The sequence below is a fragment of the Benincasa hispida genome, chromosome 12 (assembly GCF_027475165.1).
Source record: "Benincasa hispida cultivar pf3 chromosome 12, pf3_genome.v1.1, whole genome shotgun sequence".
Lineage (NCBI taxonomy): Eukaryota > Viridiplantae > Streptophyta > Magnoliopsida > Cucurbitales > Cucurbitaceae > Benincasa > Benincasa hispida.
The window spans coordinates 63,507,271-63,520,800 of record NC_143489.1 but is presented as its reverse complement, the minus strand read 5'-3'; the positions used below and the strand labels follow the sequence as shown (position 1 = coordinate 63,520,800).

General features: G+C 33.2%; 1 protein-coding gene across 1 annotated transcript; it reads left to right on the top strand.

Annotated features, from left to right (window-relative positions):
* The first annotated feature begins 11,140 nt into the window (after nt 1-11,140).
* On the top strand, nt 11,141-12,109 carry LOC150032127 (uncharacterized). Its single transcript, XM_090308404.1, has one exon. The coding sequence runs from the start codon at nt 11,141-11,143 to the stop codon at nt 12,107-12,109; it is 969 nt and encodes a 322-aa protein (XP_090164530.1).
* Nucleotides 12,110-13,530: the final 1,421 nt, after the last annotated feature.

Sequence of the window (13,530 nt, the reverse complement as noted above, 5' to 3'; positions counted from 1 at the left end):
TCCTTTTTTCTTCCGACACATGAGCATATGCAATACTCCCAAACACCTTGAAGTGACCAATCCTGGGCTTTCTTCCATTCCATGCTTCTTGAGGCGTCTTGTCAAACACACTTTTGGTTGGTGCTCGATTTGTCAAATAACCTGCACAAGCTACGGCCTCCGCCCAAAATTTCCTCGGCATCTTCTTTGTCTTTAGCATGCTTCTTGCCATGTTCAAGATTGTCCGATTCTTCCTTTCCACCACGCCATTTTGTTGCAGTGTCCTTGGGACTGTTAACGGACTTCGGATTCCTTTTTCATCACAAAATTGTTTGAACTCATTTGATGTGAATTCACCACCTCGATCGGTTCTCATGGCCTTGATTGTAAGGTTGTTTTCATTCTCCACACGTGCAATCTCTTGAAGATTTCAAATACTTCTGATTTTCCTTAAAAAAGTACACCCATGTTTTTCTATAAAATCATCAATAAAGAGAAGCAAATATTTACTTTTACCATGAGACTCTGTTTTGATCATTCCACACACATCGGCATGGATCAGCTCTATAGGCTTCTTTGCTCTTGTCATAGACTCCTTCGGAAAACTATTTCGATGATATTTGCCAAGCAAACACCTTTCACACACTTGGTTTGGCTTGTGAATGTGTGGTAAACCTTGCACCATCTTCTTCGTTGACAAATCTTCTAGACTTCCAAAATTGAGGTGCCCGAACCGTAAATGCCATAGCCAAGAGAGATCTTCATAACACGTCTTCAAGCATTTTGGAACATCATTATATAAATTCAAAGGAAACATTCGGTTTTTGGACATGGAGACTTTAGCAATAAGTCTCTCATGTTTATCCCTCAAATACAAACAATTGTTTTTCATTTGAACTTCAAAACCTTTCTCTAACAATTGTACTACACTCAAAATATTATTTTTTACATTGAGAATGTAATAAACATTTGTGATATATTGATTTTCTCCATTTTTTAACCGAATGAGAATTTTACCTATTCCTTTGATGGAGGCCAAAGAATTGTCTCCAAAGGCAATATTACCTTTCTCCATCTCGTTCAACTCCATAAACATCTTGTTTGTCAATAAATGAAGGTTTTAATAAATTTGAAAATAACAACCTTCCAAGATTTGTCAATAAATGTACTAAAAGGTTTTGTAAGAGAATTTTTGAAGTATATACAATTGTTGATAAATAAGTTTTTACGAAGGTTTTAAAAATTTTGAAAATAACATGATAAGCCTTTAAAAATAATGAAAACCTTCAAAAAACGACTACTTGATAATGATAAATAATTTGACAATTATCGAAGATATATAACCTTTGAAAAATATTAATTTTCGAAAGTTAATCAATTTTTGAAAAATAATATTTTTTGAAAGTTAGTAAACCCTTGAAAAAGTTTTTTCGACGGGATCTATTTTAACACTTTTCAAAGGTTGAGATAACCTTTGAAAAAAGATGTATGGAAGGCCTATTAAATATTTTTTTGAAGGTTTTGACATTTGAAAAAGGTCAATTTTCTTGTAGTGTGAAAACAAGAGTTCTTTAATTATCATGTAATGTAGTTGGTCTAGAACAAAAAAAAAGTATTGTTACCAAATTTTGAATAAGTTCAAAAGCGATGTACATGATTTGGTTAAGTGATTGTCAATTGCAGTGTATTTGTTTTCAAGATTATTGTATTTGTTGGACCTAGTTTGGAATCTACATACAAAAACTTTCAAAACACCTTTGATGACTACAAACTCTCATCAGAATTACAGTGTAATTATATTTTCTTTTAACCTTAAAATGTCCCGTCTAGATTTTCAGTTACACTAGCATAAATACTGATTTTCTCCTAAATTATCTCTCTACACTTTCCAATTTAAAAATTGGATGTAATCTTTTTCAAAATTCGAATATTATTTTTTTTTTCAAATATCATGTTTGATCTTATGTTTAATTTCGTTTTTTTTATTTTATTTTATCTAATTTTTCAATTTTCATTTATTTCTTACTGATTTCATTTTTTGTTCTCAATTGACGACAAGTATAGTTTAAAGACTTGACTTAACCAATCAAATTCATTGGTTTATAGATGAAAAGCTGACTTAATTGATCATCGGCCAAGAGTTCAAGTCCCAAAATCTCTTCTTTCCAAAGTGATTCCTATCGAGCCATTGTGAAAAGGTATACCAAACATATGGAAGGTGTTGGCAATCACCAATTTGCCTTAGGGATTCTATTCATGAGTGCACCATTGCTGATGAGGAGCCGGTTTCGGAGAGGAAAATGGCGGAAACTTGGTTGGAAGAGAAGTCGATGTAGTACTAGAATTTTTCCAACTAATAGCCTGTAGATGTTTGTTTTAATTACAATGTAATTATCAATATTTCTTAATTAGTCATTTGCAATTTCATTTGTATGGCTGGGGTATTTAAACTTTTATAAATTCGTTTATATTTTATTTTTAATTTGTTTTGCTATTTTTATGAATGAAATGTTGATTTGCTATTTTTATAAATAAAAAGTTAAAATATGTTATTCCTCTTGTTAGCCTTTCATCATATCCCTTTTGGTCCAAATGTAGTGCGCATATGGCCTGATACGTTAAGAAAGCCCGATTCATATTTATGGCCTACTTCTGACATGCTTGTCATTGATGATACATTAGGAACCACTATTGCTTGATCGGCTAATAAAGTAAAAAATGTAGGTAATTTTTTTTCAACATGGTTGAAGTACTTTATGTGAATAATACTATTAATGATAAAAATCATGATGTCTTTCTTTTTATTAGGTGAATGAAGTGGTGGAAAATGCAAGAACTACACATAATGGGAAGCATAATTGTATTCGATGTTTTCCAAAATAGGAAAACTAGGATATACTTTTGATGGTGGGAACTTTTGGTCATGTGAAGGTCACTTTCTTATTATATGAACTCTATTTCTATGGGATCGTGTGAATTTGGAGCTTACTCATACATGTTTTTTGAGCATGAAAATGTTGGTTACATAAACTTTTGGGATTAATGTATCACTACAAGAATTTTTACATGTTTCGACATTTTTTTTTCTAACGCATCAGTTTTCATCGGCATAGACTGGTGTCTTCCCACATAGTTTTAATTTGTGGACCAAAATGAAGGAACACCTTCATTTTGATTTACATATTTATACCAACACAATTAGAAACTTATCTCGACGCACAATGCATTTTTCTCCCCATTTTGATCTATTTTCCTTTCCCCCTTTTTCTTGCTTTTCTCCCCAATCCCTTTCCCACTCTCCCCACCCCCCCGCCCCCCACATTTTTTTCTTCCATCTCCCTCGTTCACTTTTTTCATTGCAAGCTTGGAGGTCCAGTGGCCGCATGCTCCTCCGACGTTGACAGCCACATGCTCCTTCAACTTCGACAATCGTATGCTATAAGATTACCTGTTGTGTTAACATAATGCTTTTTTTTTTTGTTGATTAACATTAATTTTTCTTGAAAAAACAAGTTAAATGGTGGGATATTAGAGTGTCATTGACTAAAATGAAGTCCTAATTGAATCTTCTAAATGGTACCTTAGCTCATTTTCAACAACATTTTTCTTCTTTTATTCAAATGTTATTTTCAAATTATTAAAATGAATGCATCAGGAAAGAAATGAAAAAAAAAAAAAAAAAAAACACACTTTTTATATTACATTAGTGTGTTTAACTAAAGGTAGTAACTTGTAATTGAATATACTCTTTTTTCTCTATTTTACTTGTATTTGTAGCATCAATTTTAAACACTTATCTAGTCATTGTTGTTGTTGTTTCTTTTTTTTTTTTTTTTTTTTTACAAATAGCTGAAAAAAATAGGGATAGTAACTTGTAATTGAATATACTCTTTTTTCTCTATCTTGTATTTAGTTGATTACTTCTATAATTGTTTATGAAGCAGTGAAATCATTAGTCTTCTACTTTCTTCTTCTTTTTTTGGAGTTCGAAGAAATCATTAGTTAAGAACAACTAAATTGTAGCCAATAAACATATGGAATATCCAATTCACCTATACTTGAGATTACATACAAATATCCATAACTACTAAAACAAAAGAGTCACTCAAAGCACCCATATATATTTGAAAAAGATTTGGGTGCAACCTAGGATGCACCCTTACATGTATCTTGAGTTGCACTTTGAAATATTGTCATTTGACAATTCATATTTTTAACAAAAGTATTATTTTTATTTGTGTAGTAGAAAAGAAGGAAGCACAATGGTTAGGTGAAATCTAAGTTGTACCTAATTATTGTTCATATCTATAGATAACAGTCACTATAACAACACTTATTAAGATGAGAAATCCAATAAAACAATGGGCTTCTTGTAGATTTGACCAATTAAGTTTTAAAAATTAGGCTCGTAGCCCAAACTTGTTACTTTTCCAAAAACGACAAAAAAGAAGCCCAACTCACTTAATATGAGAAAAATAATGTATACACCTGATACACCTGATACACCTGATACACACTTGATACACACTTGATACACCACTAATATACACTTGATATGCTTGATAAACTTGAACTACTAGTATACACCTGATATACTTGATACAATGTTGATACACGCTTGATAAACTATTAATTGACCCTTAATATGCTTGGTGTATCATTGATACACGAATGAAAATGACTAGTTATTCTAAGTGTTGTAAATTGAATGACATTTTTGTAAATAGTGACTTGTAGAAATTTTGCTATTAGATCTCTTTAATTAGAGTTACTTTATTTTGGGAATTGGAAGGTTGGCGCACAGAATGAAAATCACATAGAAATTTACTGGCAATATGACAATCGACAATCAACGAGTGACATGAATAGTATTCAACGGTATGTCAAAGGTGGGCAACTGCATAGATGGTTTGAAAAGTTGAAAAGTTAAGTATGGACATTTGAAATTTTCAAATATGGACATTCCCAATCTATGAACACGGGCAAAACTCTCTAAATCGTAAAAAAAAAAATGCACGATATTTTTTAGATTTCCATTTGTTTGTTATTGGACTTTAATTTAGTGGGGCATATTAATTTTGTTTTTATAAGGCACATATTAAATCTCAATTAAGTGCTCTAAGTTCAATTTTTTGGAGTTTAGAAGATAAAAAATACCTTTTTATTGTTGAAAATTTGTTTAGAAGTTTTTTTTTTATAAAAAAGAAAATCTATTTCTTCAATTAAAAATAACTTCTTATGATAGTTAAACTTATTTGGAAGATAATAATTTTGGCTTAAAAATATCGTTTTTGCTAATTTTTAATATTTTATAAAATAGTTGTTCCAACATAAGTTCAAAATATTCAAAGATTTAAAATGCATTTTATTTCTGAAGTTGAAAAGTTGAAGAGTTGAAAAGGTCAAACTATTGAAAAATTTAAAATGTATTTTATTGTTCTATTTTTAGAAAAATTGAAAAGTTGAAAATTTTGACATAAATATTTAAAAAGTTGAAGAGATGCTTGCAAATCCCTTAAACTCAAATTGACACCCAATACAATTTTTCTAAAATAATACCATTGACGATAACAACATTGATGTCAGTGGAACCCGCTGAGGTGTACATATTTCTTCACTATTTGTCATGTGATGAACTGTTTCATAGTTAGTAATCAAGGCCTTTTAATATAAAAAAATATTTAAATAATAAATACATATCTTCCCAGAAAAAAAAAAGAATTAAATACATTTGTAAATCATTAAAGTAACATCGGTTTTTATTATCTATATTTTAACATTAAGTTTTTAAACAACACTCCACTTATGATTTCTTCCTCAACTATGTATTTTTTTACAACACTCAACCGTTGGTACAAATGAGCTTCAAATCTCCCATTTACTCTTCGCGAATGATATTCTCCTTTTCTCATAAGCCAATATGGGATACCTTCATAATCTTAAACAAATTGTGAATACTTTCGAACTCTCTTCGGGCCTTAAGATCAAATTACAAAAATCCTCTATTGCTGGTATCAATACTTCAACAAGCTGAATGCATTTGGGAATGTAGCTCTTCTCGCCTACCGATTGAATATCTTGGAATGCCTCTGGGTGATGATATCAAAACTAACTCCTTCTGGTTTCCTGTTATGAATAATATTGAAAAAAATTTTGAGTCTTGAAAGTATTCATACATATCAAAAGGAGGTAGATTAATGCTGATACAAGTTCTCTCAAATCTTCTGCATATTATCTGTCGGTTTGAAAGCACCCAGCTCGGTTTATAAAGGCATTGAGAAATATATGCGTAATTTCCTTTGGTGGGTCTCACTTAGATGAGATTATGTTACCCTTCACGAAGATAAGGGAGGTCTCGGTATTGACAGAATCAACATCACAAATGAAGCCCTCCTCAAAAAATGGCTTTGGAGACTTCTCACACCTACCTTGATAACATTTGAAAACTTGTGAGCGAGAACAAATATGCTAAAGCCACCATTTGTAGATATACTAGCTCCAAGGCCCCTTGGTTTCATATAGCCAAATACAAGGGACAAAAGAAGAAAAAAAAAAAAATGCATCTTCTTCATATGGACTCTAATGTATAATGGTCTAAATACAAGGGACAAAAGACAGGTGAGAGCTCCTAATGTGACACTTAGTCCACATTCATGAATTCTCTGTAAAGAGAATGGTGAATCTGCGGAACATATTTTTATACAATGCCCCTATGCTAAATATATTTAGACCATCCAAAATTATGCCATAAACAGTCCTTTGCCAAGCAATCTGGAGGTAATTTTATATATCATTACACAATCGGAACAAAATAATAAGAAGAAAATGTTATGGAGCAATCTTATAGGTGCTTGCCTGTGGTCTCTTTGGATGGAATGTAATATGAGAACTTTCAATGAGAAAGCTATATCTTCGGGTCACTTGTAGGAAGATCATATCAACCTTTCTGCCATGTGGACTACTTCATCAAATTTATTTTGTAGTTATGATGCTTCTTGTATTACTATTAATGGGGAGGTTTTCCTCTAGCATTTTCTTCAATCAATACATCCTTTTGGACCGGAACATGATGAGGGTGCTAGGGATGTGTCAACCGAGTTGAGATATCTTGGTGCGTCTATTGACCCCTCGACGTACTCAACTTTTCAAAAAATTAACTTAGTGATTCCAAATCAACTCAATCCCTTAGGTCATTTTTCATATAATGACCCCTCTTATGCTAAGTTTAGTTACAATTTCGTCTTTTATGTTCTATCTTTATAATTTAGGTCATAACTTATGATCCAGATAGTCGTTTTAGGCGAATGACCACACGTTCTCTATGTTTCTTCGTATTCTATCTATCTATAGCATAGAGTTTAAAGATTCTTTAATCTATTTTCTGTAATTAAGTCAAATATTGACGAGTTTTATCTTTTATTTATCCAATTTCTACACAATTTGAAAAAATGTTTGGTTGTACAAAGGATAGTCTTCAAGAATTCTCATCATCGTATTTTGGAGCTTTTGAAGCCCGAAGCCAAGAGGGGGTATTCTGAGAAAAATATGGAGATTCCATATTAGGGTGAATTTCTCATAATTTTAGGGTTAGATAAATTCTTTACTTTAGTTGTTAAACATTTTTTTTTTCTTAAATGTTAATTAGCATTAATGCTTTCTAGTATGATCTATCTTAATGCTTTTAAATGTTTGGCCAATATTTAAATAATCTCATGATTTAAATCTTGCTTGAAAAGAAGGCTTTAAATTTTATCATGCATGCTAGACTATCATTTGAAGACACTAGATTAGTCGGATAACGTTAGAGATTGTCGATGAAAAGTCTTAATGTCTTACTTGATTTTTTAGTTTCTATAAATTACTATAGTAATTAAGTGAAAGAAAGATTGATTTCGATAGGGATAATCCAGATAAGAGACTTCTAGATCTAGGTTTTGTGTTAATTACTTTAGGAATAAAAGCAATTGTGTTTAGTGATGTTATTGATGAAATTTATTCCCTAAATTATCTCTTTATTGATAATTTTCATATTTGATCACTTTTATTGCTTTCTTAATTTAGTTTAATTAATTTGCATCATTAGTCGATCTCAAAATAAAATTAGAAGAATCTTTGAATAGCTAAGAACATCAATTTGATTTTTAAAAGACGATACTCGATCTCTTGACCGTTTCAATTATATTATTACTTAACGCATGAGCTTGCACGTATCATTAACCTATTAAATATTCAGTACATGAATCATAGTTATCTTTTAACAACTAAAATAACAGGTAGAATATTATATGCATCTATTTTCACTGCCAATTTTTTTTTTTTTTAAACTGAAACCAACTGTCATGAAGAAGCTCCCTTATCGGGTTTACAAAACTGAGCATCAAATTCAAGGATTGGCCTTAGCCACATAGTTAGAAAGGGAAAATAGATCTCAACTCAAGTCAACAAAAGTTCATCCATCTAACCTATAAGCTATCCCATTGAAAATTACAACGTAAAAATTACATGGTTAGAAAGGGAAAATAGATCTCAACTCGAGCATTCAAGTCAAGAACGGCATAGATCACACCTCGGGCTCTACTCGTCTTGTACATCCATACCCTATTCGACCTATATATCAATTGACCATTAAAACATTCTGGCTTCAGACTGATTATGAATTCAATTTCTTCTCCAATTTCAACTCCTCCGATTATGCATTCTCCCCTCTGCACAATAACATCATACCAAATTAAACGACTTCATCAGTCACGAAATATTTTATTGGTTTGAATTTAAATGAAGCTTCTTCATATAGGACAATACCCTTTTTGTACAACTAATCTCTTTGAATGTATTTGAGAACTTCACTTGTGAATTTGTCAAAGTAACAAGAACTGCATGTAACAAAGAACAACAAGATTTCTTTTATTATCATGTAATAGAGTTGGTTAATTTGATAATATATGTATCACCTTTGTCAATGCATATTAACTCTCTTGAAACGCGTCTGAACTGTTCTGAATCAATTGTGACAAAAGTTGCTAAGTCAATGTTACCTAAATCCTCTTGATGATCTTCCTCGTGTGACAATGTCCTTTTACGATAGAACACTTTCCGACTAATATTCCTTATACCTGAATTTAATTAAAGGGTACACAACCAAACTGAAATTCTAAAGCATAAGCTACATTAAGATGATATTCTCTAGACAAAAGTTGAGATCAATTATTAACTAGCTTTTAAAGATTATGTTAAATCAGTAAAAAAATTAAGTAGGTGGGCTAATTATGGTAAATTTAATTATATTTACACTTCAACCCTCCCCTCAATTGTTGACTTAAAAATTGGTAGGAGACCCGATATGTGAAAATCAATATTAATTGCAAAATTAGATTTCCAACAGTCTATTACCATGATAAAATATCCTTTTATGGACTTGAAAGCTTGAACAAAGAAACAAAGTTGGTACAAGAATAATTGTTGGATAATGAAAAATAATGAGAATGAAGTGAATTAATAAGTGAAGAAATTATAAAAGAAAGATATACACTTACAAGAATCATGAAATGTAAGGGTAACACGAGGCGGGTTTTCGTCGTCGATAATCAACACCATTAAAGGATTAGGTACGCCTTCTAAGAGAATATCACAAATTTTCTTAAGGGGAATCCTCCAATTGAAAATCCATGGATATCCAACAAAGTAATGAACGAAGAATGGAGGTGAGATCCTTAAAGCAACAAGCAAGAAGTGAGGGGAATTATTTTGGGAGATTGTTAATGAGAGCATTGATTTAGTGCATTGCAAATGGGCTGTTTCACTAAGGTGACTGAGGAGGGAGGTTGCTATCAAGAAACGAGGGATGTGTTCAACCCTACATACCAACATTGTCGATCAGATCTTGATCGTCTCTTGGGTTTCGATTCTTAAAACTCTTTTCAATTATGATTTGTTATGTGGATATGTCATAGATTTTATATTGGGACAGTTGCATCAGTAGCAAAAGAGAAAATGGAAATTGGAAGCATGTCTTAACCTTTTTCCTTTTGCAAATCTAGCAACGTAATTCCTAGTTGAAAAATTAAAAAGCTAACAAAGTATAAAATATATCCTTCTACTTAAAAAACAATGCATTTAACCAGTTAACTCTTGAAAAATAGAAAATAGATTTGATTAGATGATAAAATGATAGATATATATAAAATAAATCTACTTTTTAAAGTATAAAATTGGAAACTAAATATTAACTAAAAATTTATCCTTATTTTAGGAGAATCTTAAATTTAAAAGGATTTTCTTTTTATTTCTTTTTAAAGTCAACATGAAATTAAAATGTTTTGGGATTTTAAAAGTGAACATGCGCGTGCACAACATACATGTCTCATCTATTGGGTGATTCTCAGGCAATTCACGAGATTCGATTGGAGCCTCGGTTCATCTCACCCAGGCAATTAATAGCTAATGATGATGTGTGAGGGTGATTTAAGATATGTTTTCATTTTGTTTGGATCTGGTAGTGTCTGGTTCTGGTTGTTTGGGTCTATGGCTGGGTTTCGTCTGGCTTTGGGAGTCGATTTTGTGATTCGACCAGATCTGAAATTGCGTTAGGTTGCTGATAGCTGTTTTGATGGTGCGTATACATTCCCCATTACATCTAAAGGAGAAGTCTGGATCAAGGGTGGTGCGTCAGACTTATCGAGTTTTGAAGCCTGAGGTTGAGTCATTTGTGCCTGGAGGAAATGCTTCGAGCTTAGAGATGAAGGGAGTCAGGGTGGCTCGAGTTGAGGTGGAGAGATCTGGTGAGGAGTTTGTTGCCGGAGATGTGGTGGGTGGCTCGAATGAGGTGCAGCTGAAGGGAGGTGAAGTGACGAACGATAGGTTCAGGAAGGTTCAGGGCTCAAACCTGGAACCGGTGTCAAATTGGGAGGTGGAGAACCAGGTGTCAAGTATTAGAAATTAGTTTATATTCTGTTATAAGTTTTGTTATAAAGGTAGTTAAATGGTTAGTCACTGTTGTAAATATGCCTATTTACAGGCCTCTTTTGGTTAATAAATGTACATAGCAGATTTATTTATGGTATCAGAGCAAATTAAAACCTTTTTTTTGACTTTTCGTTTTCCCTCCATTCGGCCGCTACTCCTCGTGACTTTTCGTTCTCCTTCTTCATCCAAAACAGCGATCATGACCAGATCCGACGACCCAACCTCATCCGAAAACTCCAACTCCATGGAGAATGTTCGAGCTTCCCCATCTTCCATTCTTGAACAATATCAGAACCCTTATTTTCTTTATCCCTCAGACAGCACCAGCCTTGTTCTCGTTTCCAATCTTCTTACGGAATCGAATTACAACTCGTGGAGTCAGGCGATGAAGATCGGGCTCACTGTCAAGAATAAACTCGGCTTCATCAATGGTGAAATCCCTCGACCTTCCGAAGAGTTACTCAATTCTTGGAACATATGTAATGGCATTGTCACCGCGTGGATTCTTAACTCTCTTTCCAAAGAGATTTCTGCTAGCATCAACTTCTCCGATTTCGCTCAAGAAATTTGGGCTGATCTGCAAGAACGGTACCAACGTAAAAATCGACCAAGAGTCTTCCTACTACGCCGTGAAATTTCCAACTTATCCCAAAATCAAGATTATGTCACCACATACTATGCCAAGCTGAAAACGTTGTGGAATGAACTCATCTCCTACCGCCCATCTTGTTCTTGTGGAAAATGCACTTCTGGTGGTGTCAAGAACCTACAGACTTACTTCCAAACAGAGTATGTTATGGCTTTTCTAATGGGTTTAAACAATTCATCTGCTCCTATCAGATCTCAGTTGTTACTAATGGAACCAGAACCATCAATCAATTGGGCCTTCTCTCTAGTTGCACAAGAGATTGACCAGAAAGCTTATTCTTCATCCCTTGGCAATGCGATATCTTTATCTAATGCCACTGCCCTCCTTGTGAAAAATGGTTCTTCTGCTTCCCACCAGCCTGCTCCAAGTAATTCTCGCAACACTAATCAAAACAAGAAGAAGGATAGACCAATCTGCACCCACTGCAATATTCAAGGGCATACTGTTGATCATTTTACAAACTCCATGGATATCCACCAGGACACAAGCTTTACAAACCTCCCGAATCAGCAAGAGTAGATCATTTTGATTCTCTATCCTCTTTAACATCTGAATAATACCAAGGCTTATTGGCTATGCTCCAGTCCCATCTCAACAAGTCCAAAACAGCCACCATAGCAGCAACGTCCAATAAGGTAGATTCTATCACTCCTACAGCTCACGTTGCAGCTATTTGTTCCCTTTCTGATATATCTTCTGATCAGTGGATACTTGATTCTGGTGCATCAGCTCATATCTGTTATAATAAGATCCTATTCACTACTCTAAGTCAAATTAAACCGACAACTGTTACTTTGCCTAATCAGTCTCAGCTTCTGGTTGAATTTATTGGGGATATTCAAGAAAATACAGATATCATGCTACATAATGTGTTATATATACCAGATTTTTGTTTCAACTTAATTTCCATAAGTTCTTTAACTTCCTATCTACCCATCATGGTAACTTTTTTTAGTGATTTTTGCCTCATTCAGGACAAATATTCTTTGAAGAAGATTGGCAAGGCTAACAAATGGAATGGATTATACTTGTTGCAAGCATTAGTTGATAAGTCCTTACATTCATTTTCACATACTATAGAACTTGTTTGTTCTTCCACTACTACATTCTCTGCTTCTACTTGGCATAATCGGCTTGGACATCCATCATATAAACATCTTAGTTTCCTAAAAGATATTTTACATGTAGACATGGATAGTACTTGTAATAAATGCATGATTTGTCCTCTAGCAAAATAAAAACGACTGTCTTTTCAAAGCCATAATAGACTTGCTGCTCATGCTTTTGATCTTATACATTATGATATTTGGGGCCCTTACAATGAACCTACTTATGCTGGATATCGTTACTTTTTAACACTAGTTGATGATTATTCTCGGTACACTTGGGTTTTTTTTATGAGGAACAAAAGTGAAGCTATTACTATTGTCCCTCGTTTCTTTCAGTTGATTGAAACTCAATATGGTCTTTCCATAAAAGCTTTTCGATCGGATAATGCACCAGAACTGGCCTTTACTGATGTTTTTGCTGCCAAAGGTGTTCTCCATCAGTTTTCTTGTGTTGAACGGCCTCAACAAAATTCGGTAGTAGAAAAAAATTAAATGTCGCACGATCTCTGTTATTTCAAGCTAGGTTACCTATCTTATTTTGGGGAGAGTGCATATTGACCACATTTTATTTGATCAACCGCATTCCATCTCATATTTTGTCTTGGAAAACACCTTACTATCGTTTGAATGATGAACATGCTGACTATACTTCACTACGAACTTTTGGTTGTCTTTCTTTTGCCTCTACTTTGCCTTCTCACAGGACCAAGTTTCAGCCTCGGGCCATTGCCTCTGTTTTTTTGGGATATCCCACTGGTATCAAGGGCTATTGCTTATATGACATTGAGAAGAAGCAATTCTTTATTTCAAGGGATGTTGTGTTTCATGAAG